This window comes from Syzygium oleosum, unplaced genomic scaffold (assembly GCF_021117445.2).
Source record: "Syzygium oleosum isolate NSW1041296 unplaced genomic scaffold, Sole_v2.1 Sole_v2.27, whole genome shotgun sequence".
In the NCBI taxonomy this organism is placed as follows: domain Eukaryota; kingdom Viridiplantae; phylum Streptophyta; class Magnoliopsida; order Myrtales; family Myrtaceae; genus Syzygium; species Syzygium oleosum.
The window spans coordinates 582,559-609,588 of record NW_026607511.1 but is presented as its reverse complement, the minus strand read 5'-3'; the positions used below and the strand labels follow the sequence as shown (position 1 = coordinate 609,588).

The 27,030-nt window shown below is 40.6% G+C and overlaps 4 protein-coding genes, 1 long non-coding RNA gene and 1 pseudogene across 8 annotated transcripts; 4 read left to right on the top strand and 2 right to left on the bottom strand.

The window, feature by feature from the left end:
• The first annotated feature begins 351 nt into the window (after positions 1–351).
• Positions 352–2,754, top strand: LOC115684324 (uncharacterized; annotated as a pseudogene).
• Positions 2,755–7,037: 4,283 nt separating this feature from the next.
• On the top strand, positions 7,038–8,741 carry LOC130135047 (formin-like protein 3). Its single transcript, XM_056303283.1, has 3 exons — positions 7,038–7,757; positions 8,419–8,622; positions 8,667–8,741. Exons 1-3 carry the CDS (start codon positions 7,038–7,040, stop codon positions 8,739–8,741), a joined length of 999 nt encoding a protein of 332 aa, XP_056159258.1.
• A 581-nt stretch (positions 8,742–9,322) lies between these two features.
• Positions 9,323–10,812, bottom strand: LOC130135113 (uncharacterized). 2 transcript variants are annotated; one of them, XR_008814602.1, is made up of 3 exons: positions 10,146–10,812; positions 9,746–10,049; positions 9,323–9,642 (listed from the first exon to the last, which is right to left on the bottom strand). It is a non-coding gene; the product is annotated as an uncharacterized LOC130135113 (long non-coding RNA). The 2 variants fall into 2 exon arrangements; XR_008814601.1 differs by lacking the exon at positions 10,146–10,812 and having other exon boundaries at positions 9,746–10,126.
• A 92-nt stretch (positions 10,813–10,904) lies between these two features.
• Positions 10,905–14,137, bottom strand: LOC130135112 (protein FAR1-RELATED SEQUENCE 5-like). 2 transcript variants are annotated; one of them, XR_008814600.1, is made up of 3 exons: positions 11,913–14,137; positions 11,582–11,827; positions 10,905–11,506 (listed from the first exon to the last, which is right to left on the bottom strand). XR_008814600.1 is itself a non-coding variant. In XM_056303491.1 (2 exons), the coding sequence occupies exons 1-2, from the start codon at positions 13,619–13,621 to the stop codon at positions 11,501–11,503; spliced, it is 2,046 nt and encodes a 681-aa protein (XP_056159466.1). In that variant the 5' UTR covers positions 13,622–14,137; the 3' UTR covers positions 10,905–11,500. The 2 variants fall into 2 exon arrangements, 1 of the variants encoding a protein (XP_056159466.1); XM_056303491.1 differs by having other exon boundaries at positions 11,582–14,137.
• A 999-nt stretch (positions 14,138–15,136) lies between these two features.
• LOC115665048 (tryptophan synthase alpha chain) lies at positions 15,137–22,383 on the top strand. 2 transcript variants are annotated; one of them, XM_030586930.2, is made up of 10 exons: positions 15,137–15,294; positions 16,304–16,528; positions 16,978–17,124; positions 17,199–17,264; positions 17,749–17,857; positions 18,664–18,740; positions 19,260–19,337; positions 20,993–21,070; positions 21,827–21,886; positions 21,967–22,383. In XM_030586930.2, exons 2-10 carry the CDS (start codon positions 16,343–16,345, stop codon positions 22,099–22,101), a joined length of 936 nt encoding a protein of 311 aa, XP_030442790.2. In that variant the 5' UTR covers positions 15,137–15,294; positions 16,304–16,342; the 3' UTR covers positions 22,102–22,383. The 2 variants fall into 2 exon arrangements, with proteins under 2 accessions (XP_030442790.2, XP_030442791.2); XM_030586931.2 differs by having other exon boundaries at positions 15,142–15,294; positions 16,291–16,528.
• Positions 22,384–23,635: 1,252 nt separating this feature from the next.
• Positions 23,636–26,631, top strand: LOC115684347 (peptide methionine sulfoxide reductase B5-like). Its single transcript, XM_030609082.2, has 3 exons — positions 23,636–24,052; positions 25,941–26,097; positions 26,278–26,631. Exons 1-3 carry the CDS (start codon positions 23,685–23,687, stop codon positions 26,440–26,442), a joined length of 690 nt encoding a protein of 229 aa, XP_030464942.2. The 5' UTR covers positions 23,636–23,684; the 3' UTR covers positions 26,443–26,631.
• Positions 26,632–27,030: the final 399 nt, after the last annotated feature.

The window sequence follows — 27,030 nt, the reverse complement described above, 5'->3', positions numbered from 1 at the left end:
GCACGCCTAGTCTGCCCGCTAAAAACCTTACGCCCCTTCTTTCAAGTCTCTCCCCTCTCTCTCTCTCTCTCTCTCTCTCTTCATTAATGGCAGCCTCACCCTCCTTCTCTCTCCTCCTCCATCTCCTCAGCGCTCCCCCTCTCTTCTCAAACGAAGCCCCGCCCAATAGCGGCTGGGTCCCGAACCTCTGACCGCCGTCGCCTCCACATTGTCTGATCACGAGTGGATGTCCTTGAAGTTTTGCTACAGGGAGGCGCAAGTATTAGAAAGAGATTTTGCTTTTTGGGCCTTATTTGTTTTTTTTTTTTTTTTTTTTTATCTTGCACCCTTTTTGTCTTCGATAAAGTGGTGATGCCTGTAACTGAACTGAGCTAAACTCGCCAATGTTCTCTGGAGCCTTAAGTATAATAGGTTTTAGCCTGCACATAATTTGGTTGAATGTTGTGGTCCTCTGTGTAGCGGAACTACTAGCCGAACAAATTGTCAGAGTTGGCATACTTGGCCTTGTATCTAATGTATGAGGGAAGAAGTCTTTCTGGTACCCTTACATAAGGGAGCTTGATCATCAGCGAGGAAGGGGCCAGATGGCATTGGAATCTCCGCTTTTGTGGGCAGAATCTGAACTTGATTACTTAACAGGCAGTCCAACAAAAGTACTACAGTGCTATGTTTTGTGGTTGCTCTGTAATAAATACTTGGACAACTACATCAAAGTTTATTTATTTGTTTTATGTTTCAAAAGTCTGAAACTTTACATTCTGTGTCGAGGCATCAGGCCGAAGTTCTTGAGAGGGCTGAAGGGATTAGAAGAGAATACCATGAGCTCGACACTGTTTGGTTTATGGCTGGTTCTTTGTTTCAGGTAATAATTTTTGCTCTTATACTTTGTCTGTCCAGTTCCTATCACCAGTAATTTTCTTTTCTGTACTTTTGCCAGTAATTATGCTAGCTCAGTGAGTCTACTTATTTTGATTTTGTAGCAATACCCTCATGATATTCCGACTGAGGCCTTTCCGTTTGAGATTTTCAAGCAAGCCTTTGTGGCAATTCAATCTTGCGTGGTGCATTTCCAGGTGCTGCTCTCCATACCTTTTGCATGGGGAAATAAGCAATGTTGCTCTCACTAGATAACTTACATTTTGTAGTTGTTTAATCAGATGACTCCTGTTTGATTCAGAAAGTCAGTCTTGCGCGAAGATTTGCTTTAGTTCCTCTTGGTCCCCCATTGCTAGCATATAGAAGCAATTGCAAGGCAATGCTGATGGCTGTTGATGGTGCTGTTGAACTAGTAGCTGATCGTGCATATAAGGCTGGAGAACCATTAGCTGTTTGGTATGAATTCTTCTCTTGCTGAAGTTGGCTTTTCAGTGTAAAATCGAGGTCTTCCTTCTTTTCTTGCTGATCCTTATGGCATCCTTGTTCTGCACTTCAATGCAATCTTAATGGTTGTTATATTTGGTCTAAGGTGTGGACCGCAGCCTAACTCAAGATTGCTTTTGAATTACAGTTTTGTTGATGAAGATAACTCTTATGATCGGCTTGGGGTTGAGGTAAAAGTGGCTGCTCTTTTCCGTGCCATTTCATCATATGCTTGTCAAACATTCTGATATGCTTTCCTCCTTCTTGTCTGTTTAGGCTTCTTTGAATACTGAGGATCCTCAATATCAGGATAAAACAATGGTTGCTCAATGGAACGGAAAGCTTTCGAAACAAGTTTTTTATGTATGAAACTTTTTGCAGCAAATTAGTAGCTTGGATTTGCCTCTCATGAGTATTGCATTGCTTTGTTGTGCTGGTGTACGCCAGAAAGGAAAGGGAAGCTGTGTTTGATATGCTTCCTTATTTGCGATTGGGCTATGTTTCAGATCCTTCGGATATGCAGTCAGTCATTTCATCCCAAGGTCCAATCTGTCCGGTAAGTTTCATCCTTTGAAATCAATTTTAGTTTTGAAGTGCTCTCATGTTGTGGTTAATTCATATATCATTTATCTAGCATTTAGCTTATATAGTCTGAATAACAGATTAAACTCTGGTGGATTACACGTTAGTTTTTGGCTACTTTTTTGGTTTTTTTGGTTTTTCTGATTCTCGATGCATCTCCTAGAGTGACCTCATGTGTAGTTCACTGATACTACTCCATGTAATACTGTTTGTATATCCAAAGAGAAGAGGGTTCACTAATAATGTTTTTCTTTAGAAGCTTCGTCAGTCTTCTCATGTCATTTTGGCAAGAATTAATTTGTGAAATGTCAAATGTTTTCTTCAGGTGAGTCCTTGCACAGAGAGGGCTGTCTTGGATCAACTAGTTGAATATTTTGAGTCACGTATTGCTGGCTATCCTACAATCTTGAGCGAAGATGAGTCTTTGGTAATTTGACTCTGTTGTACTCCATTTTATTTCTTCAACTGCTCCACATTTTGTGCAAGTACAGTGGGAAAGATGGGTATGGCTTTATCAAAAATGAGTTGAAGTGGAACCCCACCTCAGTGGGTTTTGATGCAGGCCTTAAGACAAGAGTGTGCACTGTGTTTTAGGTTCAAGGAAGACGTGCACTGGTTCCACGATGAAGAGACTCTCGCTAGGCCTCCCTTATTCCTTACTATTGTTAAAGATGCTAACTAGTCCCCTGTCCCTGCCCCTTTCCTCATAGCAGGTCTTTTGTGTGACTTTCATGTGAAGTGTTCATCTTTTTATGAGGCAAGAAGATGTTATTTTGCAGGCACAATTTGCTTTGTAAATACTAGTGACGGATATTTCCTTGCTGCCTTTTTATGAGGAAACGGCGCGCGATCGAGCTTCGGGTCCGCGATTTTCCTCCTTCTTCTTCGGCAGTTCGAGCTCGCGGTTTGGCGAAAGGAGAAGCCCGAAATGCTTCAGCAAAGAGAGAGAGAGAGAGAGAGAGAGAGAGAGAGAGTGAGTGTGTCCAGCTAGAGAGCGGAGAGCGAAACGGCGCCATTTTTGCGAGGGGGAAGGAGGGCGACTTTAGGGGTCGTTTGGCAAGTTGCAAAATAGTGAAAATTTCTGTTCTTTTGTTCGCGGAATCAGTTTGGGAACAGAAATCCGTTTGTTAAAATTTTTGTGCCCGGGCGCAAATTTGCAAAAAATTATTCCCAGAACCAGTTTCGGAACAGAATCAAGAAGCAAAAAAAAAAAGTAGCTTCTTGATTCTGGAACAATTTTTCCATTTCTGATTCTTCTTAGTTTTCTCCTTTTTTGGTTTCTTCTTCTTCTTCTTCTCGGTTGCCGCTGGTGAGGGTGTCGCGGCCCTCGCCGGTGGCTAGCGAGGGCGGCTCGCGATCGTGACGGCGAGGCTTTACACAGCCATGGCAAGGCCGACCACGCCAAATCTGGCCAAGGTCGAGCCTCGTCCGGCCAAGGCGAGGTTGACCTCACCGTCGCCACCCCCTGGCGACGGCGAGGGCGGCGGCGAGGGCCGCAACGCCCTCGCTGGCCCTGGCCTGTGGCCGGTCGCAGACGCCAGCGGCCGACCATGGCCAAGGAATGAAAGGAAAAAAAAGAAAAAAAAGGAGAGAAAGATAAAGAAATATTAAAAAAATTCAAGAAATTATTAAAATATTATTAATAAAAAGAAAATTTGTGTAGTTACCAAACGCATTTATGTTCTTTTTTCTATTATAAGAATAGAAATTTTGGGCAGTTGTCAAACGCCTTCAAATGTTTAGAAATCGTTTTCGAGCACAGAATCAAAAATAATCATTTCTGAGCAGAATCAGTTTCCGGGTACAAAATCGTTGCCATGCGCACCCTTAGAGGTGTGTAAAGGAACCGGGATCGGCCCGGAACCGGCGGTTCCTGTGGGGACCGGTCCGATTCCTGGTTCTAATTTACTAAAACTAGTGAGTACCAGTCCAGTTTCTGGTTCTAGGCGTGGAACCGTCCACCCGGATCGGACCGGTAATATATATATATATAATTTTTAAGAAAATTTCAACCAAAAAAAAAAGAAAACACTTTTAGAAAAGTGAAAACCATACTTCCATCAACTCACGGTCGCGCTTTTAGCAGTTCATCGCCTCTCTCTCTCTCATTCTCGGTCACCTCCATTTGTGTGAAACTTGATGGGACCGGTTCCATGGACCCACCCGAAAATCGGACCGGACCGGCGGTCCGGTTCCCGGATGATTTGGTTTCAATTTCTTGAAACCGGTCCTTAGCGGGCGATTCTCGATTCATCTTGGGAACCGCTCGCCCGGACCATGCTCACCTCTAAGGCGAATCATCTTGAAATTGGATTTTTAATTTTGCTATGAAATAAATATTAGCACGTGTGAGGGAGATGCAACTCCTCTATCCTCTTCAGTAATGATGACACAAAAGGTCCCCGATGTATGATGCGACTTCTAAACTTTTAGTTTGTTTAATACAGTCCGTGAATTTTAACCCGTTGTGCAATATTGTCTCCAAACTTTTGATTTGTCCGATATGGTACTTGAACTTTGGGTATATGTTCGAAGTTTTCCCTAAACTATATAAAAATGTTCAATACTGTCCATGATGTCCATGAACTTGAATTGATCAAAGGACAGCATTGAAAATTTTCATATATTTCAATGAATAGATTGAACATGTACCAAAGATTCATGAAACATATTGAACAAATTAAAAGTTAATGGGCTACACTCATATTACACATTTGGTCAAAAGTTTATGGACCATTTATGTCATTTTCCAAACTCTTTTTTGATTATCCATTAGAAGGAATATACACATCTATACATTTGCAAGAATATGAAAAAAAAAAATGCAGTAATGGAAGAAAATAATCACGAGTTAATTAAGGAAATAGACTTAAATCGGTGTAGGATAAGGAAATTTACTTGCGTTTGGATCTTATACACGAGAGATTCATTGAGTAAATATGATAATTTTCTTCGCATTTTAAACTACAATCTTGTCCATAGTTTGGTAATACGTGAGCATTATATAAATATATTTTATAGAAAAAGAGCATTATTTATATTATCAGCTAGTATGGGGTACTTTTGGAATTTTAGGTGAAAGTTTGAAATTGAAAGCTTTTTTAGGTTTGCTTGATTATATAATGGAAGAGATGCTAAAGATTAATTGCTGAAATATTATGAAGATCCACATAATTACTTTTCCCTTTGGTATTGTGTGTGTAAATATATATAAGTATATAGTATTTTTTTTTATCTGTCCTAACCTAACTCTCAACTCACTTTCAAACTTTTGTCATGTCTCTTTGTAAAATGTGAGAGTCGAAACCCACATCTAAAACAACGCGTCCCCATCCTTAGCCTTTTGAGAAGGTAGGAAATCGAACTCATCACCTGCCCTTCCCAAGTAGGAAAGGTGGTCACCCAGTGGTTATACAAGTATATAGTTGACAAGAGAAATTAAGTACCAAACTAATATGTGAATATCTTTTAAGAAAAAGTGACAAAAAATTTTAAACTATGTCCGTTGTGACACATACATCCATAACAATTTTTGTGACATCAAAAATCCCAAATTATGCCCACTCTTTTTTATATCAGTTAACCAAAGTGGACGTCATATCAATATTGATTGCTTTCTAATGTTCATGTAGGTGGATTTTTAACGGTTTTTCATTGACAGAATTTGGAGAGAGGGTAATTATTTCATATAGGTACAAATTTGGGAATTTTGATCTCGCAAAAAAAGTTTAGGCCAAATTTCACAACAGGCATAGTTTAAGGTTTCTTATAACTTTTGCCCATACTTTTTTACCTTTGAAGTGCAGGCAAGTTTGGATTTTTCCGCTTTTGGCAAAAATCCAAATGGGTGGTTGGATTAAATCTCAAAAATGATGCATTTTTCCTTTTAATCGGGAAGTAAAATTTAGGTCGCTCGACTTTATTCAGAAATATTTGAATTTAGCACGATAAATTAGGTCTGTTAGATTGATGGATTGGATAAGGTATAGATCGGGTCGAAAATATCAGGAAAACGATACAAATGGTCCTTGAATTTTGGCCAAATATGCAATCTGATCTTTGAACTTTAGCTCAATGTGCAATTTGTTTTTGAAGTTTTATTTGTTCCTGATTTTGAATTAATGGAAGAACGATATTGAACATTTTTTAATATATACTAAAAATCCAAGGACCGCATTAAACAAATCAAGAACCACGCAAAAAATTATGCTAAAGTTCAAGGACCATATCGAACAAATTAAAATTTCACGGATCACATTGTATATTAAGCTAAAGTTCAGAAATCATTTGTGTCATTATCTCAAAATGGTCTGACTCAAATCTATTAGAAAAGGTAAATTAATCATGATCTTGGAAAAGTTTAAGGATTATGCAGTAGGATGATGATGAGAAAATATTCAGAGGTTTACACACGCCACATCACGTGCCTACGTGGCGTGCGTAAACTCACGTGGACCACTGATAATAGGACATGTGGCTGTGACGTGGAATAAAAAAAATAAAGCTATATTTGGTTTCTCTCTCCTCTGACGCCGTAGGATAGAAGACCCTCTCTTCTCTGTGCCTATAGGAGGAGGCGTGAGCATGGAAGTGAAGCAATAAGGCTCCGTTCGTTTGGCGGAAAATATTCTCCTTTTGGAAAATATTTTCTCGGAAGTCATTTTCCTGGAAAATGTTTTCCCGGAACATAATTTTCCGATGTTCGGTGACCAATATGAAAAAGTTTCGGAAAATATTTTTCGCCGGCGACCGGCGGCGGCGTTCGGCGGCGGGCGGCCGGCTGCGTCCAGCGGCCGGCGGCAGCGGCAGCGGCGGCCGGCGGCCAACGTTCGGCGGCACGGCAACAGCGAGCGGCCAGCCGGCGGCCTCGGCCGCGACCGACGGCGGCGGCAGCCGGCGACCTTAGTGAAGAAGAAGAAGAAGAAGCTCCGGAAAATGATTTCCGCTTTTGAAGAAGAGGAAGTCATTTTCCGTAGACTTAGGCTATTTTGTGAGGGGGGAAGGAAAATATTTTCCCACGGAAAACATTTTCCGCCCCCCGAACACCGGAAAATATTTTCCGGGAGAATATTTTCCGCCAAACGAACGGAGCCTAAATGCGTGCATTAATTGCTGTGTCTCTCCCCCTCTCCCTCTCTTTTCTCTTTCACATTAGTTTGAATTCCATTACTTTTTCACTCTTCTCCTTCCCTTCCCATAACGCTTCTTCTCGTCTCATCCTTGTTCTTAGCTTTTCTTCTTCACTTTCGTCGTCAGTGGCTCCGGAAATCACCGGTGAAAAGCGGAAGGCCGATCGCAGCGGCTGGGTCCCGAGACCCCTTCCGCCTCCTCCTCCGCCCTCCCGCCTCTCGCCTCCGTTCTCCGCCCCCCGGCTTCCACCTCCCCCCTCCCGCCTCCGCCTCGTCGCCTCAGCCTCGCGGCCTCCGCCCTCTCACCTTCCGCCTCCGTCCTCCCGCCTCCACCTCCCCCTCGCGGCTTCCGCCTCGTCGCCTCCCCCTTGCGGCCTCCGCCTCAACCTCGTGGCCTCCGCCCTCCCGCGCCTGTCCTCTCGCCTCCGCCTTCGCCAGCCTCGCGGCCTCCGCCTCCGCCCTCCCACCTTCCGCCTTCGTCCTCCTGCCTCCGCCTCCTTCTCCGCCCTCCCGCTCGTTGCCTCCCCCTCACGGCCTCCGCCTCGTCGCCTCAGCCTTGCGGCCTCCACCTCCGCCCCCGTCCTCCGCCTCCGCCTCAGCCTCGTGGCCTCCGCCGGAGAAAAGTCGCCTCCGCCCTCCCGCTTCCACCTCCGCAATCAGTCAAATTTTTTTTTTGTTGGTGTTAAGGTTTGACTGATCTTTCCGTATAATCCCTTTTTTTTAGAAGTCTATTAAGTTATATAACCCATTATATGTGGAGATCAAAGTGACTAACTGAGAAAATGATTCCCTCGGAAAGTTTGGAGGAAAAAATAAGACAACTAGAAAGAGAATATATTCTCTTATTCGTGGGTCTCAAATGAGGTAAGCAACTTTCTACACCATGCTTCTTGTTGTTAGTCAAATTTTACTGGGAAAAATTCTATCATTGTGGTTAATTCTATAAGGCAAGCTTTTTTAAGCCACGATTAGTGGAGCTGATAGATTTTGAAAATGATCCACAGGAACATGTAGTGGAAAAAGATTGTTGTAGGTTTTGTTATCTATTACATTTATTTGCTTGGATTACTTTTGTTGATTAAATCTAATCTAATTTTGATTATATGATATTATTACTTTAGTATGGCATCTCGAGGATCTTCAAATTGGTCGGTTGATTTTCCATCCAAGATATGTCCATGTCCTCAAGGGGAATTATGCACGGTAAAAAAAGTGCAAAAAAATCCTATTAATCGAGGAAGGTTATATTATGCTTCGACTTGTAATGTAAGTGTATCAATTTACCATATTGTGCATGTAGTGACATTTGTAATACTTGATATTGCTTTACACTAATTTTTTTTTTCAGACAGATAATTGTCGGGGGTTTGTGCAATGGGTTGAAGATTATATTGAAGAATGCAGGATCTGTTCGCCTAAAAATGTGGACGCAGTCAATTCTGGAGAGGCATCAAGCGAAAATGAAGAATTGGCAATCATAAAAGGAGATTTGAAGTTAATTAGAAGAAAAATAGGCTTTATTATGTCAATGATAATATTATATGGAGTCATCGTATCTGTCCTTCTTGGAATTGTGATTTCTATGTTACTATATAGGTAATTATAGGAGTTAATCTTGATGGTTATGTAGAACTTCCTTTACTTTACTATGATCAGTTTAACAAAAGTTAAGACGTTGGCTCTTATTTCTCATTTTCAACAACAAAGGGCGATCGTGGAAATTGGTTCGTCGTATATCAGTTTACTTTTTCTGGCTTAGAGAGCCTCCGAGTTCGTCAACCATACGATTATGAGTGAACTCCCCAGTTGTTAACAAATGGGTTATTTTTTCATAGGACAATAATGTTGTCTTAGGGAGATGGGTATTCATAGACCTCAACACTAGGAATAAGTGAAGCTTTAGTTAGTGATTTGCGGTTGTTTATATACTTGCTCAAATTCTTCTACAATAACCAAGAATCGTTCCTTCATTATGGAAAGACAATAATGTTTGGAAAAACCGTATTTCTTCTTTGTGCATTCATTTGGAGATTTCATTATCCAATAATTGGTCATGTAAATGGGTCTATCAAATTGAAGTGTGCGTGATATTCGATGTCTGTAATAACATGAACGTGTTTGTTTGATATTCCTCCCAGAGTTATTTCTCTCACGTTTCAAATTCATCGAGATGTTCCAATTTTCGAGCACCATGAATTAGGTTTATGATCACATAAGCGATTGAAGGCAATTTCTGATAAGCTGCCAATACATTTGGAGCTGAATGACAGAGTTTTTTTACATGTCAAAATTTCATATAGAATATACAATTTACAATGACTAACAACAGAAGATGGCATGTTATTAAAACAAAACTGACCATTCAACAGGCCCAACAATCAAGAAAAAAAGAAAATTCTCAGTAGAATCTCAGTGGAAGTTTCAGTCACCTAGCTACCTATAACGGGTTTCTCCCTTCATCAATTTTGATAACGAGGAGATGCTCAAGGTCTGACCCCTTTGGTCCTTCAGAGTATAGTGTCGGGAGATAAGCCTCATACGCTCGGAGGTAACGGGAGACAAAATCTTTAACCTACAAAATGCAAAACTTTTACTCTCAGAATTCAACAATCAGATGGCTGCTGCATGTACAACTAAAACTAGGGCATGTCAAAGACTGATAAACAGGAAAGCACCTCCTCATCAGACATCCCAGGATTTCCGACCTCTCTCATGGCAATTTCTGTATGAAAAGATTTCGCCAAAACGGTTTATACATAGTTAAAATCATGACAGAGAAAATAAGTAACACAGTGAATTTGTAGATGGGATTCTACATTTCGATAGAACATAATGTGGTCATAGGGAAGGTGAGATGCGAGCCTGCAAGCGCCATTGGTAGACACAACTGGTGTCCTCAATCTTGATGACTATCCATGCCTCGACAAATTTGTCCCACGCATCATAATAAGCTTCAAGATTCTTGTTTACAGTCTCTAGCTGTATAACAGACTCAGAAGGTATTAGTCCAGTTATCATACAACAGCATGACGAAAAAAGTCATCCAAACATCTGCAAGATTCCGTGAGTCCCAACCTTTGGATCAACAGCTTTGACTACATTTGCTAGCAAGGGTTTGAATCCAAGCATCCAACCTTCAAACAAAACAGCCTAGAAGACAAGCGGAAGTCATAACATCATTGATGGAATAAAAGAAAATCGAAATTCGAATCTGCAAGAGATGATCAAATCCACAAAAGATCGTAGCCATGCCCACAGCTGAGTCAACCTTTCGTCAGGCATCTTCTGAGAAAGGATAACCCACTAAATAACCCCATCGGTTCTGCTTGCCTTGTAGTTGCCAGTATTTATACTACCAAGTCATTGCGACTTTAACATCTCTATAGCCCATGCCCCTTCTATCGGTTAGAAAAGACATACACAATCGATTTTTCAACTAGTGCAAGTTCATCCTCTCACCATCTTGCTGCCTTTTTGTCTAGAAATATCTTATCGTTAATGGCCCTTCCACTTCTGGCCAAGTCCATGGATCACCTCTGTCACCCTTTCCATTATAAGCAGACTGCAAGGGAGGAGAACTCAGCATTGGTGGCATAAAAATAACACCTGATGTGTAATGTTCGAGCTACATAATGAACTCTAAGGAAGAAACAAGTTTTGACAGAAATCAAGACCGCCAATCTTAAACCCGAAACCATATGCATCGATTCAGAGTATCTACAATGATCATTCGTCAAGTCATTTGCAATGATCATTCATCAACTATAAATCTCCCAGTCCATCCACACTAGACCGTGATGGATTTAGAACAAGAATTAGAGATGCTGGGCACCCTAGAATTATAGACTTGGCAATCGCATTCACTTGGCTTGGCTAGCCAATGGATCCGTGAGCTTCAAAGTGTACCAATGCATTCAAATGAGCATTCATTTCATCTCACATATGGAGAAAACAACACAAATTTTGGGCTGAATTTGCCAAAAGGATCATTTCACTCGGCATCTAAATTGTTTGACTAGAACCACATACAAGATGACTTCACCTCAAGCATCAGGGATACAGAATAACAGCTAAAGCTATTCTACAAAAAATTTGTAAGAATGAACAAAAGATGTAACTATTAACTCAGGTGAATCCTCCATTCAAACCGAACTTAAATAATAACTTCTTTTGATCACAATCCAGCATCTCGCTCATGCTACAGCCGATGTTCCTTTGGCTAAAAAATTTGTAACGTTGCTCAAGTCTTTTTTCAAACTATGGGGAAAGAAGTCGGGATAATCAGCAGCTTCATCGAGTTGTCTCCCCATTATATCAATCAAAAACCTAATCCGAGGTTTTAAAGAGCTGTTAATGCTTTTAATCAGAACTGGAGGATAACCAGTCACCAAATTCGCTATCTACCCATCGTAGTGAATGATCGCCGAAGGTCAATCCTGCAAAAAAGGAAGAGTATCATAATAACTTCATGGCTTTCATTGATGAAATCACAAATTAAACAAGCATCATACCTTGTGTGAGGTGCCTCCTGCGCATGAAGATGGTTTTCTCTTTCGCTTTTCACTAGCGCCCTTCAACCGAGTGTTTGGTACACCTTTTGGTCTTCTCCGAAGGGGATCAAGTATTTGAATTTCATAGTTTTCTACATCTTTAGCTTCATCTCTTTCCACCAAGAAATTAATATGATCATTACCTGTCGAAGATTGCATTTTGTTTGTGATATGGGAGCGAAGACGCAGCAAGGTTGTAGTTGCGAGCTCCTCCGAAACATCATCGTTTGCACTAATATTCATGACACTGAAAGCCAATTGCATCAATCTCTTCAAGCATAATGTTTTTGACTTTACCACAGCATGAGAGCTTTGTCCAACATCACAATAAGTCCCTTGTTTTGCAGCTTTTGTCCACCTCTTCAGAATGTATTGTGAAGGAATGCTCGTAACATTTACATGTCTCAAGATGCATAAAGTATGCCTACACAACCATCTTCGCATTTCAAATAACTTGCAACTACATGTAATGGTTAAATCACTTGAACTAAAACAAACAACATGCCTCCTTTCACTACTTTCAGTTGCCACGATATAAGTGTGCACTGGCTCATCAATTTCCGATCTACAAACACCCACAGACAAAGCATGCAAGAACTCATCCTGGAATTTTCGATAAATGACATGAGTGTATAAATTTGCAACATGTTTCAAAATTCCACTATTTTCAACCATAATCCGCGGCTCTCCTCGAGCACACTCAAAATCATCAACAACTTCAAAGTTGCACATTTTTTCTGCTTGCTTCTCATAATGATTGACAAATTCAGACAAAGTCATGGTCTTGCATGCCATATCTTGAAAGACGTTATTTGTGCTCTCACTTCTTTGTGTGGATCTAATTCCTGCAGAAAAAATATCTTGGCCAAATGCAGGACACCATTTATGATGTAGCTGGTACATGTTATTTAACCACTTGTGATCCCCCAAGCTCCATTCTTGACACATAGCTTTCCAAACATTCTCCATTTCAAATTCATATTCACAACGATACAAAAACTCATGCCAATAGTTATCACGAAAACTCGGATTTCTAAGAAGATGCCCAATATGATGCGTAGCATTTTTCGCAATGTGCCATACACATAAACAATGATTAGTATTCGGAAGAACAGTCTTAATGGCATTCGCCATGGCTTGATCTTGATCGGTGAAAATAGTCTTGGGTGCTTTATTACCCATTGCCTCTAAAAAGGATTGAAATGCCCAAACAAAAGAAGCAATAGTTTCATCCAATAAAAATGCACAACCAAAGAGAACATTCTTCCAATGATGATTCAAGCCAACGAAAGGTGCACATATCATATTGTACTTATTTATACGGTAAGTTGTATCAAATACCACCACATCTCCAAAACTTTCATAGTCTAGCTTGGATACACCATCAGACCAAAAAAAATTGGTCAATCTTTGTTCCTCATCCAGTTGAAATGTATATGAAAAATTGCTTCCATTTGATTGTAAGTAATTAAAATGGTTAATGAGACTTTGACAATCACCCGTACTAATCAAATCCCTTCTCTTCGATTGTAAGAAATTTTGACAATCACGTAAAGTGAAGCCAATATTCTCTTGTCCTCCCGCTTCACCACTTAGGTAGGAGTACACTTTCGTAGCCCTTATACTAGCTCCAGCCATAGAAGTCAAAATGCTTTTATTAGTATCTGTCATGTGCCTGTATGATCTTATTAAGTGTTTCTGATTATCGTCAATGAAAGGATGATTATGATCATCCTTAAACTTGTCGACCATCCAAACTCCATTTTCAATTTTGAATCTTATGCAAGCTTGACATCCAGTTCTCTTTACTGTCCTATAAACATATCTTTGTTCATGAGGTAGGATTGGTAGAGAGTGTCCTTCACAATTACAAAGAAATGTGCATGTTCGCGATATTCCTTTTCTATTGTTTGCCTTTTGTCCTCTTCTCACTCCAAACCTCTTGGAAATTGCATATGCAGTGTATGTCTTACATGCTTCGTCCCCGTTAGCAAATATCATGCCAATTCTAAATTCAAATTCTTTATCGACATTATGCACAATGATATTATCCCCTGTAGCCTCTACAAATTTTTAAAAGAAAATTTCTAATCATTTAAAGAAGGCAGATAAAGTGAAAACAAACTTTAATGCTAAGAAGATGAGTCATACCCATTTTTCCCGAGAACAAATCGAGCTAGCAGCAAAGTACTCGGAATAATCTGTCCAAAATTTGTACAAATGTAAGTTAGTGACCGTAAAAGATTGTGAAGTGTGCATATTTCAATCATAATTTGAAATGAGTGTAATGAAGCATGTCATAATTCCAGTCTATCGAGTGTAATTCTAGGTCTTTGCATTCACAAAAGTTGGCATTTCTGAAGCACGATCACATATTTGGAAGCAAAAGCCTATTGCAATGTCTGTGGTGAACTTGCCAAATCTACACATTTAAAAAATAAAAATAAAAAAACACGATGACTCATAGATATCAAGGATTCTACTGGCGGCAAACCCTCCAGCAAGAAAGATGTAGCAGAAAATTCCCTCGTACACATTTGAAAAAAAACACACACAAATCACATAACATATCTAAAGATAAATCATTTTCAATTTTATCTTTTATTTCAGTACTGATTTGAAATCCAAACTTGAATTTGATTATAGTTCACGTGGAATGTTGAGCCTGTCAAGTGTTTAAATTGGGCTTGATAATGTTAATGAAACTCGTTCATGTTTGAATGTGGTCTTGACCAAAAAGATTTCAGGTCGTGACTAAGTTGAGTTTAATTGTTAGTGAGGTTGATTGACTCAAGTTACCTAAGGCCCCCGTTCAACTTCATCTCGTATATCTGAAGTGGCAGTGATTTGTTATCGAAACTCAGAACTTCACAATCTCTTTGAGGAAAAAATCTCCAAGTTTGCCTTCATCCTTGTTCTCGAGAGATAGATGAAAGACACTGGCGGAAGGTGGGAGGGCGGAGGCGGAGGCCGCGAGGCTGGCGGAGGCCGGAGGGCGGAGGCCACGAGGTTGAGGCGGAGGCCGCAAGGGGGAGGCGACGAGGCGGAGGCTGCCAGGGGGAGGCGGAAGCGGGAAGACGGAGGCGGGAGGACGGAGGCGGAAGGTGAGAGGGCGGAGGCCGTGAGGCTGAGGCGACGAGGCGGAGGCGGGAGGGGGGAGGCGGAGGCCGGAGGGCAGAGAACGGAGGCGAGAGGCGGGAGGGCAGAGGAGGAGGCGGAATTAATGCACACATTTATTGCCTCACTTCCTTGTTCACGCCTCCTCCTATAGGCACAGAGGAGAGAGGGTCTTCTATCCTAGGGGGTCAGGGGAGAGAAAAATCAAATATAACTTTATTTTTTTTATTCCCCGTCACAGTCACATGTCCTATTATTAGTGGTCCACGTGAACTCAGCACGCCACGTAGGCACGTGACGTGGCGTGTGTAAATCACTGAATATTTTCTAGATGATGATTGATAGCAACGTGCCACGTCACTTCTTTCTGATGACTGGTCATCTATGGGAGTTGAAATCCCTTCTTACCAAATACAGCGAGCCTCGCAGATTCGCATGCAAATGGCTCTTATACTCCAGAAATGGCGGCTGGAAGTGACCCGGCATTCCAAACCCTAGCGCTGTAGCCCCCGCCGGTCAACTCCCACCTCCGCTCCGGCCGCCGTCTCCCGTCGCAGGTAACGGCAGCTCGCCGCGGCGGCGTCCCCTTGCCGCCGCGTGTTTTTCCCTCGTAATCTTGCTGTCGAGCGTGACCGGTGTCTGCGAGTGTTCTTTTGAATGGGTTCGTTTTCCCGGTTCGTTTTCCGATCATCTCGCTGTGGCTGGTCGGAAAATGGTTGGAAGTGAAACTGGTGGCTGTGCTCGTTCTATCTTTCTTTTCGAGGAGATTTTGGATTCCAGAACGTGTTGGGTGTTGTTAGTTTCGTCTGAATGTTAAGATTGGTGTCGATTCGATCATGAACTTCCGAGACACTGTCGTGTGTTTGCTTGGATGTCGGAGTTGCTTCAATGTAATGATTAAATTTGCCAAATTGGATGATTTTTTTTATTCCGGGTTATGTGTCTCTCTTATCTTGCATGTCATTTTGGGTTGATTGGTTATCATTCTAATTGTAGTTATCATGGTTAGATACTCTTTTTTGGGGGTATTGGATTAATGTCTATGATGTGAGGAGTTTCTTGATTCCGTGTGATATCATAACTTATCCAGTCCAACTGCAAGCAGTTTGAAATTGGGTCGTCGAATGAGTTGAGAAATTTACAGCATGGATTCTCTTTTCTTTTCGTCTAGTTTTCCTCATTTTTGGGTGAGGAAAGTGTTGTCTCGTTTAATCCCCTTTGCTGAACACGAAGAATAAATCATGAAATAGCTTGATCCACAAGAGGCGGTTGGATATGTTATGCATGTCAAACCCTGTTCTGTTGTACCATCAGTTCAAGCTACTCGTTGTTTCAGTTTCCTCTTAGCGAACGCTTGTGAGCCGTGAGTATTAGCTGGATTCTACTGAGTTCATTGTACTGAGATATGCAGTCGCAAGTGATTATATCTGTGTATTATCTTTTAGAGACGGCAACATGCTACTTCTATCACTAATTTTGTTTGGAGAACTGCTATTATGTCACATTTGACATGATGTGTTTTCCTTGTTACTTGTTTATTAATTCATTAATAGGATTGAAGTGCAGGAATAAGAGGTTTTAAGCCGTTATCCAAAGGCGCTGGGTATGGCATTAGCTCTTAAACCAACTTGCTTTGTTCAACTTAAGAAACCCAAATCTTGCTGTGCTTTCCAGTCTTCGCGGCAACTAGCAGTTGTTTCTACCAAAAGAAATACAACAATGGCTGCTCTTAGCATAGTATCGACAATTGGCATCTCTGAGACATTTGCTAAATTGAAGAAAGAAGGCAAGGTAAGAATGTCATTTGAGTTTCTTGTTGTTTGTTAACGAATTCAATGACTATCCTTTTTGACTATTTACTTCATAATTTTCATTGTTTGTTGGTTTTTGGGTTGGAAGTTCATCTTGATGTGACACGACATGGTTGCTTTCTTGTTGAATCTTAGTTGAACTACTGATCAGTTTTATGCAAAGTGTTGGGAATAAGTAAGGTTCAGCAATTGTATCTAAGAGTTTGTTGTACCATTGTTAAGATCAACTCTCATTGCAACTAGTTCAAACTTGTGCAACTGGCTAATCAACATGTCGATTGATTTCCTATGATATCACTAGCTACTTTAGTTTTTGGCTATGATAGTAATTGGAAAAGCAGTAGGTAATGCTTTTGATTTTTCATCTTTTATTTTAATATAGGAGGGATGCTCTTTTTATGACAAATGTGTTCTTTCATTTTTGCGAAGGTGGCATTAATTCCTTACATCACGGCTGGTGACCCTGACCTTTCAACTACCGCACAAGCTTTGAAGGTGCTTGACTCATGTGGTTCAGATATAATTGAGCTGGGTGTTCCATATTCTGATCCTCTAGCAGATGGTCCAGTAATTCAGGTCTGTTATTTCAATATCTTATAGTTTGTTTATTCGAGGTATTGTTCCTTCGTCTCATAGATCTTCGTTTTTAGGCTGCAGCCACTCGAGCCTTGGCAAGGGGTACTAATTTTGATGCAATTATTTCCATGTTGAAGGAGGTAAGACTGTATGTTACTTCATGATTTCTGCCATACTCGAAGAGACTGATTAATCATTGCCAAATCTGTGGCTTCTTCTCCTTCTAATGGACAGTTCAAGGTCCAGTATGATTGATTCTAGTCACATTATATTTACTAACCCAGCCTTATCTTCTAATCAAAGAAATTAAATTTGTGATGCTGCTTTTGAAATTTTCCATATTATGTGTTACCCTGACCTTCAATTCCTGATGATAGCAAGTTAAACTTGCTTAACATAATACTAACTTTTAGGATGAAATTTCTCGGTAACATTACATCATATTGTTCTTTTCAGATTCAGTGCTCCAATTTTGTACTAGTGATCCTAGTAGTGTAGAAACAGTGATGTATATGTGCAACCATCCCTGGCAGTTGTAGAATGGTCACAGTACTGTTGATTTATATTTTGTTTCTTTCTTGCATATTTGAGATCTGTTCTGATGCTGCAGTTTTAAATTAATAGGTTGTCCCGCAATTGTCATCCCCTGTTGCTTTATTCTCATACTATAACCCAATTCTGAAGCGCGGAGTGGAGAAGTTCATGTCCATCGTTAATGATGCAGGGGTTCATGGTAATTTGCAAGTTTCCCTCTTGTCTTTTGACTTGAAACACTTACATCTACATATAACATTTTGGTTAAATTTAGTAATTTGAGGGAAAATAAGTTTTCATTTTTTCCCACAGCCTTGGCCAAGATGAGAGATCAGTTGAATGTATTCAATTTTGGATGTAGATGTCATGGTGTAAGCTAGCATTGTCATCATGCCTATCTAACTCGATTGCATAGTTCAGTTCTTAAACTTATCCATGTTTAGTTTTTCATTAAACATTTATTGAAAAAGCTATCAGGGGGATAATCACCAATGGATCAGATGAATAATACAGTCATAACATTATGAGCAAAAGCCAAAAGGTTATTTTGGAAATCTATCATGAAACTTTTTACCAAAAGTTACCCTTTGTGACCCTAGAAAAAGAGTGAGAAATCATTTAAACCAATTTTTGGCTTGGGCCAGTATGCAGATCAAATTGCCAGGACCGCTGGAATAAGTTTTCAATCATTATTACGGGTGTGAGGTGTTTTCTTTCTTTCTTCTTTCTTTCTTTATAGGTGAGATGAGTATAACTCATCAATTGAAGATCTCAATGGAAGTCTATATGCTATATAAGGAGCTGCTGGAGAATTTTCATGTTTGCTCTTCTTAAGTGATGCACCGATGTCTAAATTAAGCAGTAGTGATAATAATTTCGTAATAATAACGGAGGATGCTTTTTAAGTTGAAAAAGTAAAATCGGAAGTACATTCTTGTTCATCCATGGTCTCTAGATCTGTCTTAGTTTGTAATCTTGTCTGTGCCATTTTATTGTTTTTTTCAGGGCTTGTAGTTCCTGATGTTCCTTTGGAAGAGACTGAAATCTTAAGAAAGGAAGCTCTTAAGTACAAAATTGAACTGGTCTGTCCAACTCTTAAGACATCTTAACATTCTTCACCATTTACTTGTTTAAATTTTTGAGGATCACGTTTTGCACCATTTACTTGTTTAAATTCCTGAGGACGACACTATGCATTATGGATATAAATTCTAATTTTGGAATTAAAATAACAGATCTACCTCGAGCTTATTGACATCAGAAAATCGTAATTCTTCACATATTTTTGCTAATTGTTTCCCCATAACAAAATAAAAAGTCAAATGGTTCTTCACTTTGTGACTTTCTCATAGTTAGTTGTGCACCTTGTTTATCTTCTATGTCCATTTTGTTATTGTAGGATAGGTTTGTTTTCTGTTTTGTTGCAAAGTGTTGTACACGTCGACGAAAAGTTTACTACATAGGGCCTGCATTCTTATCCTTAAATGGCCTGTCTAAAAGTGTGATGAGGTCTGCTTTTGCTGATGTAATCTTGGCCTGCTTTGTTGAGGTCTGTTGAATCAAGTTAGCCTTACTCTAGCCTCTGTGACTATATGATTCAGGTGTTGCTTACTACACCTACTACTCCAACCAGTCGAATGAAAGCTATAGTTGAAGCCTCGGAAGGATTTATATATCTTGTAAGATCCTTTATGCTGCTCATCCTTTTCCAATGCTGATCATTTGTATTGATGATGAGTGTTTCTTATTTAAATTGATTCAGACTATTAGACAGAGATTGTATATTTTCCAATGAGAGTTTCCTTTTCCAATGCTGATAATTTGCATATTTTCTGTTTGTTTCGCGGAAAATGAACAATTTGGAGAAGACTTTCCTAACTTAAATCGTTTGATCTCAGAAAAATGAGTTAACGGAAAAAATTTCATTGTCGACCATATGTTTAGGCATAGACTGTCATTAATTCTGCATATATTTTTATTGACTCATTCATAAGCGATAGATAGCAAAACATTTTCGAATTGCTGGTTTCCCATGAAGCTGAAGGAGCCAATGTGACAGTGTCATTCGTGTTACTTTTATTTGGTGATCACTTTTGATTGCTAAAGGTTCTCTTTGTTCATTTGCACAAGTCATTTAGACAATTAATTCAGATCATAGCCGGCAGCGGACAGCAATAACCCTGTAATGGAAGTACTAAGGCACGAAAGTTCACTTTAGCTGGATGAAGTGGGGGAGATGAAGATTGTGAAAATACTTTCTGTTAATCTCTTCAACTCTTGTTGCTTGAGGCAGTGTACGTGCTTTAATCCAGCTAAAGTTGGCCTGAAAAATGAAATAGGGCTTCTTTGAAAGTGGCTACAACTATTTATATGGGACTTAACCCCTGGGCTAGTGCCATTTTTGTGGAACACGGATAAAATTGACAATCTGATTACACATATAATAACCTATGTATGTCATTTCTGTTGCATAACGTAAGCTACCGCTTACCAGTGTTGACTTGAATTAGATCAATGTGAAGCTCTCCAAATGGATGAATTCTACTCTACATGACCCAAAACTTATTAAAACACAAGTAAGAAGTATGAAGCCAATCCTGTGTACAAGTGTCGATATTACTTTGAACTTTTCTCGTGAATAAACTTTGTTGGTAGGATAGGACAAGTTTCATGTCTTAGTTAATTTGCGAGTAATGAAACAAGAGGGAGACCCCAGTCCGATTATCCTGCTTCACAACAGCAATTTAAATCTTTCTTTAAACCATCTTCTGCTTTGCTGTTTCGTTAAGTCTAACAATGTTCTGTATCTTTTACTTGACTGGAGTGTAGAGGAGTTGATCATGTTATTAATGTAATTGCTATTATCTCATGCGTTGATCATGTTCTAGCCGCTGATTAGTCAAGCATTGCGCATCTGTCTGAATCAGGGAAGTCAATGAAAGGACATACACATCCATGCAACAATGCGTGCCCGTGTGTATATATGCATAAGCAAGTCCCTGGATTAGGACAGTAGCTGATTTGAAGGGTTACGGCGACATTGATGTTGCTATAGTGGTTTCATTGCTCTTGCTGGTCTCTAATTGAAAAGTAAATTTTGGTTTCATGTAACATCATGCTATTAGATTCCACATTCACTTGCTTCACTGATGAAAGTTTCGCGTATAGTAAGCTTATAGCAACGGAACACGCATGAATTATATGCAATTGTTATTCTGGGTGGTCCAGTGTCAGCATTTTGCGTGACACTATTGTTTCATTTTTCTTTTTGAATTTCTGTGTTTTTTAGTTGATTCACAAAGAGATGACATGGCCATTATTTTATTTGTTATAGGTGAGCTCAGTGGGAGTAACTGGGGCTCGAGCATCTGTGAGTACTCGTGTGGAAACTCTTTTGCAGGACATTAAGGAGGTTAGTTGATTCAGAACATTTCGCTTGTTTCATAATGGGCGATTTCATGCCATCAACTACCTAGGAATACTCATTAAGATACTCATCATGATAAATTTAGTTTTCAGAGGATATTCTCATTTTCGGGATTGTCCTTACAATTGCAACAGAAATAAATTCAGTACAGCCTCAAATCCTTTGGGTGTGAGCAGCCTACATTTATGGCCATTTAAACATAATGGTAATAATGCATTCTTCAGAGAGCAGGAATTTAGTCCTTAGAGCTTCGGTTTCGTTCCTTTAATTGTTCTATGCAGCTTCAAACAAACCTTGGCCAGAGGTGTATTTGAAAGACACGACAGTGGGTGTCATATTGAAAGTTTTAGGGCTCAAAGAGAACTAGATGGCCAAAAAGTTTGCCTGAAGTCTCCTTTGTGGTTTTCTGTAGCCTGTCTTATTTGAAGGACAATGAGTTCCTGGTTGGTTGATAAGTCTAGATACCAATACTCCACATGCAGATTAATAATCAACATATCAGGAAGTTCATGTCACTTCCAGCTCCATCATGGGATTTATTCTTAGTATTCAATTAGAGAGACACTTAAAGATGGTCCTGTGTATATTCATTGACTTGTGGAACACCTCGTACCCATTTGAGTTGCTGTATTCTCCGAAGTTGGGCATGTTGGTGAATATGCTTCGATATTGTTAAACATTGAAGTGGGATAATCTCAGGGAAACTCTTTTTCAATCATTGAGGCATGCATGCTCTTGCAGGCAACTACTAAACCCGTAGCTGTTGGCTTTGGCATATCAACCCCTGAGCATGTGAAGCAGGTTAGTCTTTATTGGCCTACTTTGATGAGCAAAGACAGTTATATCTCGTGTTTGTACTCGGTTTTCATTCATTCTCGCAGGTTGCGAGCTGGGGAGCTGATGGTGTGATTGTTGGAAGCGCGATGGTGAGACTGCTGGGCGAAGCCAAATCTCCAGAAGAAGGGCTGAAGGAGCTCGAAGATTTCACTAGATCCTTGAAATCTGCGCTGCTTTGAGAGGGTTTTTGTTGATCTGACTGGCTTGTTAGCTCTTCATTTCAGCCTTTTGGACACAGTGGAGATTATTTAGATCAAACCCCTTCGGGGTTCCCTTAATTGTTACAGCATATGTTCGGTCCAAGAACTCTTTTGAATTTATGGGCCTTTTCGTCCCGGAAACCGGTTTTCAGTAAACTGCAATTTTCAGTCAGTACTCTGAAGAGCACCTTCACTTCTCAAAACGATTTGTGAGATTGATCTACTGTAAATTGCTGCATGAGACCCAAGTCCATTCGAATATTCCATTTGTGAATGATTTGAACTCAAAAATCGTAGTAGAGTCATCGCATTCCGGTTTACGTGTAAGTTGATTGTTACTGGAGATTCATAGGCTTCTCAACACTTTGATCTTGCTTTGAATCTGCCCATTCTAGTCACCTGCCCAACTATAATCTCTTGTTGCTGCGAGGAATATATATATATAGGGACTGCTCAGAAATATATTTCAGAATTATATATCGACGTTATATTTGGCGTTGACTCCGGTCAAATTCTCACCGAATTTTAATGACGTGCTCTCGGATGCAATGTATTCTGGAATACTTTTTTTATATTTATATCACTTGTTTGACGAATTTGCCTTGTGTAATTAGTCGTGTGCCGTGATCTACACATATGGTCGGAGTCGACATCGCCAGGGACACATTGCAGTCGATTTCTAACATTCACGGGGTGAATTGCGAAGGATTGAAAGGTGGAGGGGAAATTTGCAATAAAATTAAAAACTTTGGTAGTAATGTGTAATTAGCCTAATTATTATACCAAGAATTTTGTTTTTTTATTTGTTCTATCTCTAATTCTGCTCACTTTTTTACTATTACTTTGCCTCTTGCAAAGCGCGGAAATCGAACCCGACCCTTACGATACTAGCGTCTAGGGTGTGCAAAAGAACCGGGAACCGCCCAGATCGCTCGGAACTGGACCGGAACCGGTGGTTCCTAAGGGAACCGGTCCGGTTCCTGGTTCCAATATTTTGGAACCGGTGGGTACTGATCCGGTTCCCGGTTCTAGATGTGGAACCGGTAATATAATAATAATATATTATATTTATTTAATTTTTAATTAAAAAAAGAAAAAAAAAATCCTAAACCCCTAAACTAAAAGCGCTAATAACTTCACATTAAGCCGAGAAACACATTTTTTCGCTTTCGCCTCACGCTTATTCTCACTCTCTCACTCTTCTCGATCGATGCTTACCTCACCGTCTTTGACTCTCCGTCCTTGGCAGGCGGGATCGGTTCCTGGACCGGCGGTCCGGTTTCCGAGTGGATTCATGGAATCAACGGACGGTTTTCAATTTTAATTTTTCGGGAACCAAATCCCGAACGAGCGGTTTCCCGATTCTGGGATGAGAACTGTTCACCCGGATCATGCTCCCTCCTGCTACTAGCGCCCCTACCCCGAGCCCTCTGCCGCAGCAAGAACCTTCTTACGTGGCCCCGTTCTCCCTCACTAATCTCATTGCGGTTTGAAGCATTCAAAAAACATTTGACAGAGACTCTCTGTCTCTCTTGGCATCACCAAAAAGAGAAGAAGAAAGAATGGGATTTGAAGCTCTCAAGCTCTCGCCACTCTCCTCCTCCGCCAAGTCCATCCTCCTCTTCTCCACCGCCGCCGCCGCCGCCGCCGCCAAGCCCCCTCTCTCCACCCTCCTCCCCCCGCGCCCTTCCCTCCTCAAGACCCGCCTCGCGTCCTGCTCGACGAGGTCGCCCCCGCCTCGCCCCGCCGCCGCCGCCGCCGCCGCCGCTGCACATCGGGGGTTCGGCTGGTCGAGCCGTCCGAGGCGGGGCTTCCGCGGCGGGGTCGTCGTGGCCATGGCCGCGCCCGGGCCGGTCAGGAAGTCGGAGGAGGAGTGGCAGGCGGTCCTGTCGCCGGAGCAGTTCCGTATCCTGAGGCTGAAGGGCACGGAGTTAGTAGTTCCTTTGGTTTCTCTTAAGTTCTTTTCTTTTTGGATTTATTGATGTTTCTGCTGGATTATTTGGGTTCCTGCTCTTCTTGATGCCTCACTTTCCGTACTGGGTTGGGATTTGTTCGAGTTGGGTTGGTCTCGTTTGTGACGTAATCGCCATGCTGTCTCCTTGAAGCTCGGGGACACTGAGCAGCGAGCTTTGGAACACAATTCTGTTCGACTGAGGCTGTCTCGGGCTGTCTATTTATGCGACCGCGCGAAAGATTTTCGCAAGTTTGTGCGACGATGTAATGTGTTGAATCGGAAATGGGTTTTGAGTGCAGCACATTTCTAGCGTGTTGAGCGGTGTGTGTAGGAAGTGGATTCTTTGTGAATTACTTTTATTTGGAGAACCCACTGAGGAAATGCAGGTGTTCTCTGTGTTTTTCGAGGTGCTGGGGAGGGTTATATTTTCCTGGGTTTTTTTGTGGGAATGAGCTGTGTTAGCTATTACTTAAGTTCTCTGGTACTGTCCTGTGTTTGGAAAGACTTGGTTTTTGTTTGTAAATATGTCGGCCTCTTTAGGTTCCTTTGGGTGCTAAGGATTTGTTGCTACATGAGTACCGAAATCTTGGTTACTTATGAAGTCTTATGCTTTTGACTGTTCATCAAAACAAAGGTGAAGAGGTGTCGAAATCACCCTAAAGTGTGAATCATAGGGTTATTTATAGATATTGTTATGTCAACGATTCCATCATTTGATTTAATCAAAGTCACAGCTAAACCTCGAGCCAAAAAGCGACTCTCAGAAAACCAAGCCATCCCAGACTTTTTGGACAGAAAAAAACTCAAAAGAATCAGTTGGTTCGAATCTTTGTGTTTTGAAGAGCTATTTTTTTAAAAATTTTGTTTCTCAAAACAACTGCTGTCTATCTGTGTAAGGGAGTGGAAGTCAGTCCAGAATGATCTCCATTTTGACTTTTGTAATGCTTTTGCATTCCCTCTGTGTAATGCTCTTTCTGTACATCTCTGTATCTTGTTTCTATTCATTTTACTTTGATTGTTTGAAGGGTCTCTTAATCTTTTAAAATAAGAAAGCGATGCAGAGCCAGTAGTCAAGCTCCTAAACTACTAGCTCATAGCACGTCCTCAATACATTATAGACATATGCAGGATATATGACGGATCAAGGGACGAAGTTCCTAATCCTGTTTTCAAGAGAATCTCAGCACTAAGAATCATGTCCTCATGTTAGTGCTGCAGCATTTTAGAAAATCATTTATTTGTCATTCTCATGATCGTACTGTTACCATCGATTGCCCTTAAGGCTGATCGTGATATCTGAAGTTCTTATCAACCCTCTTTGTGGGGCTTTCGTGCTTTAGTAATCAATCATTTGATGACCTTGTGCACCTGATGGACTTCAGTTTGGTACTACGCATTGCTCGGGCAAACAATCCTTTTCGTGTGGTTTTGGATAGTATTAGCTTGTGGAGGTGTTATACATACAAACAATCCTCTTTGACTATTCTTAACGGCTTGGAAATGATCAGAGAGGACTTAAAAGTCGCCAAGCCTAATGCAAGTAGTTGAAGACTCATATATATATATTCTTTTTGAACGCAATCTCATCCTCTTTCTAATTCTAGTAATAAACCAATGGAGAATAAAGGAGCATAAATGAGTACTTTTCGATGCCTCCTCTGCTATGTTTTTGTACAACAAGCAACTCTTTCTCTGGTTTGATATCGGGGGGTATCATGTGTGGTAAATCTTGGACACACACACATATATATTAATGTATTATCTAAGAACAAAGACGTGTGACCAAAAAAAAAAAAAAAGAACAAAGACGTGTTATCTTGATCTGTTGATCCTTCTCATTTTTTGCTGTTCCTCTAACATGTAGATATCCAGGCACGGGTGAATACGACAAGTATTTTGAAGAGGGGGTGTACACTTGCGCAGGATGCGGGACTCCTCTTTACAGGTCCACAACTAAATTTAACTCCGGCTGCGGCTGGCCTGCTTTCTACGAGGGTCTCCCAGGAGCTATAAACTGCATTGTGAGTTTCTTTTCTCTTTTGCTCATCAGTTAAACGTGTTGGTCATGAGTATTGACAGACAATTCTTACTAAGTTGATTTCTATGAAGGCTCGCTCTTCATGTCATCTCCCATATTGTATTTGTGGGGTTTTCTGGACGGTGAAAATGAAAAATTTATTGGGCGTGCTCTGTGATTTCAGCTGGATCCAGATGGCATGAGGACGGAAATCACTTGTGCTGCGTGCGGCGGCCATCTGGGTCACGTGTTCAAGGGCGAAGGCTTCCCAACACCGACCGACGAGCGACATTGCGTCAATAGTATTTCACTCAAGTTTGTTCCCGCCAACTCTTATCCTTCCCAGTGAACTTCTGCAGCAAGACAGTTCATTCACCGGATGCGGCCTTCAACTGCTATCGTCATCTTAGATTGTTTGCTTCCGATCTCCACACTATGTACATCAAGCCCTTTCTGTAAATCTTCTCGATCTGGATCGAAACCGCATATTTGCTGCCATCTCTCAAGTAATAAAAAGTCAAAATCTTTATTCTTGTTATCATCTTGCAGATGCTTCTTGCCGAACTGTTCTAATGCGTGACATGGTGAAAAGGTTGTGCTTAATGTAATCAATCACTATATACGTATAATGGAATGAACTTCAAACATTTAAGTAATAAAGTTAACCTTTTGTTGCGCTTATGAAATTTTGATAGGATTTTTATTAGGCTCCCTGTTAGGGTAAAAAGCAACTTACGACCCTTGCCATTGAATTATTGACATGCGGAAGAATTCGGTCGCTTCTCGAACATCGGAATGTGTAAATAATTTGTTTTGATGACGTGAAAATAAATTGGACACAAATAAATGATTTTCCAATATGCTTAATCTAAGTACTTTTCAGACTACTATTAGCTACTACTTATTTTTATTTTTTACTCTTCGAGTGGGTGATAAT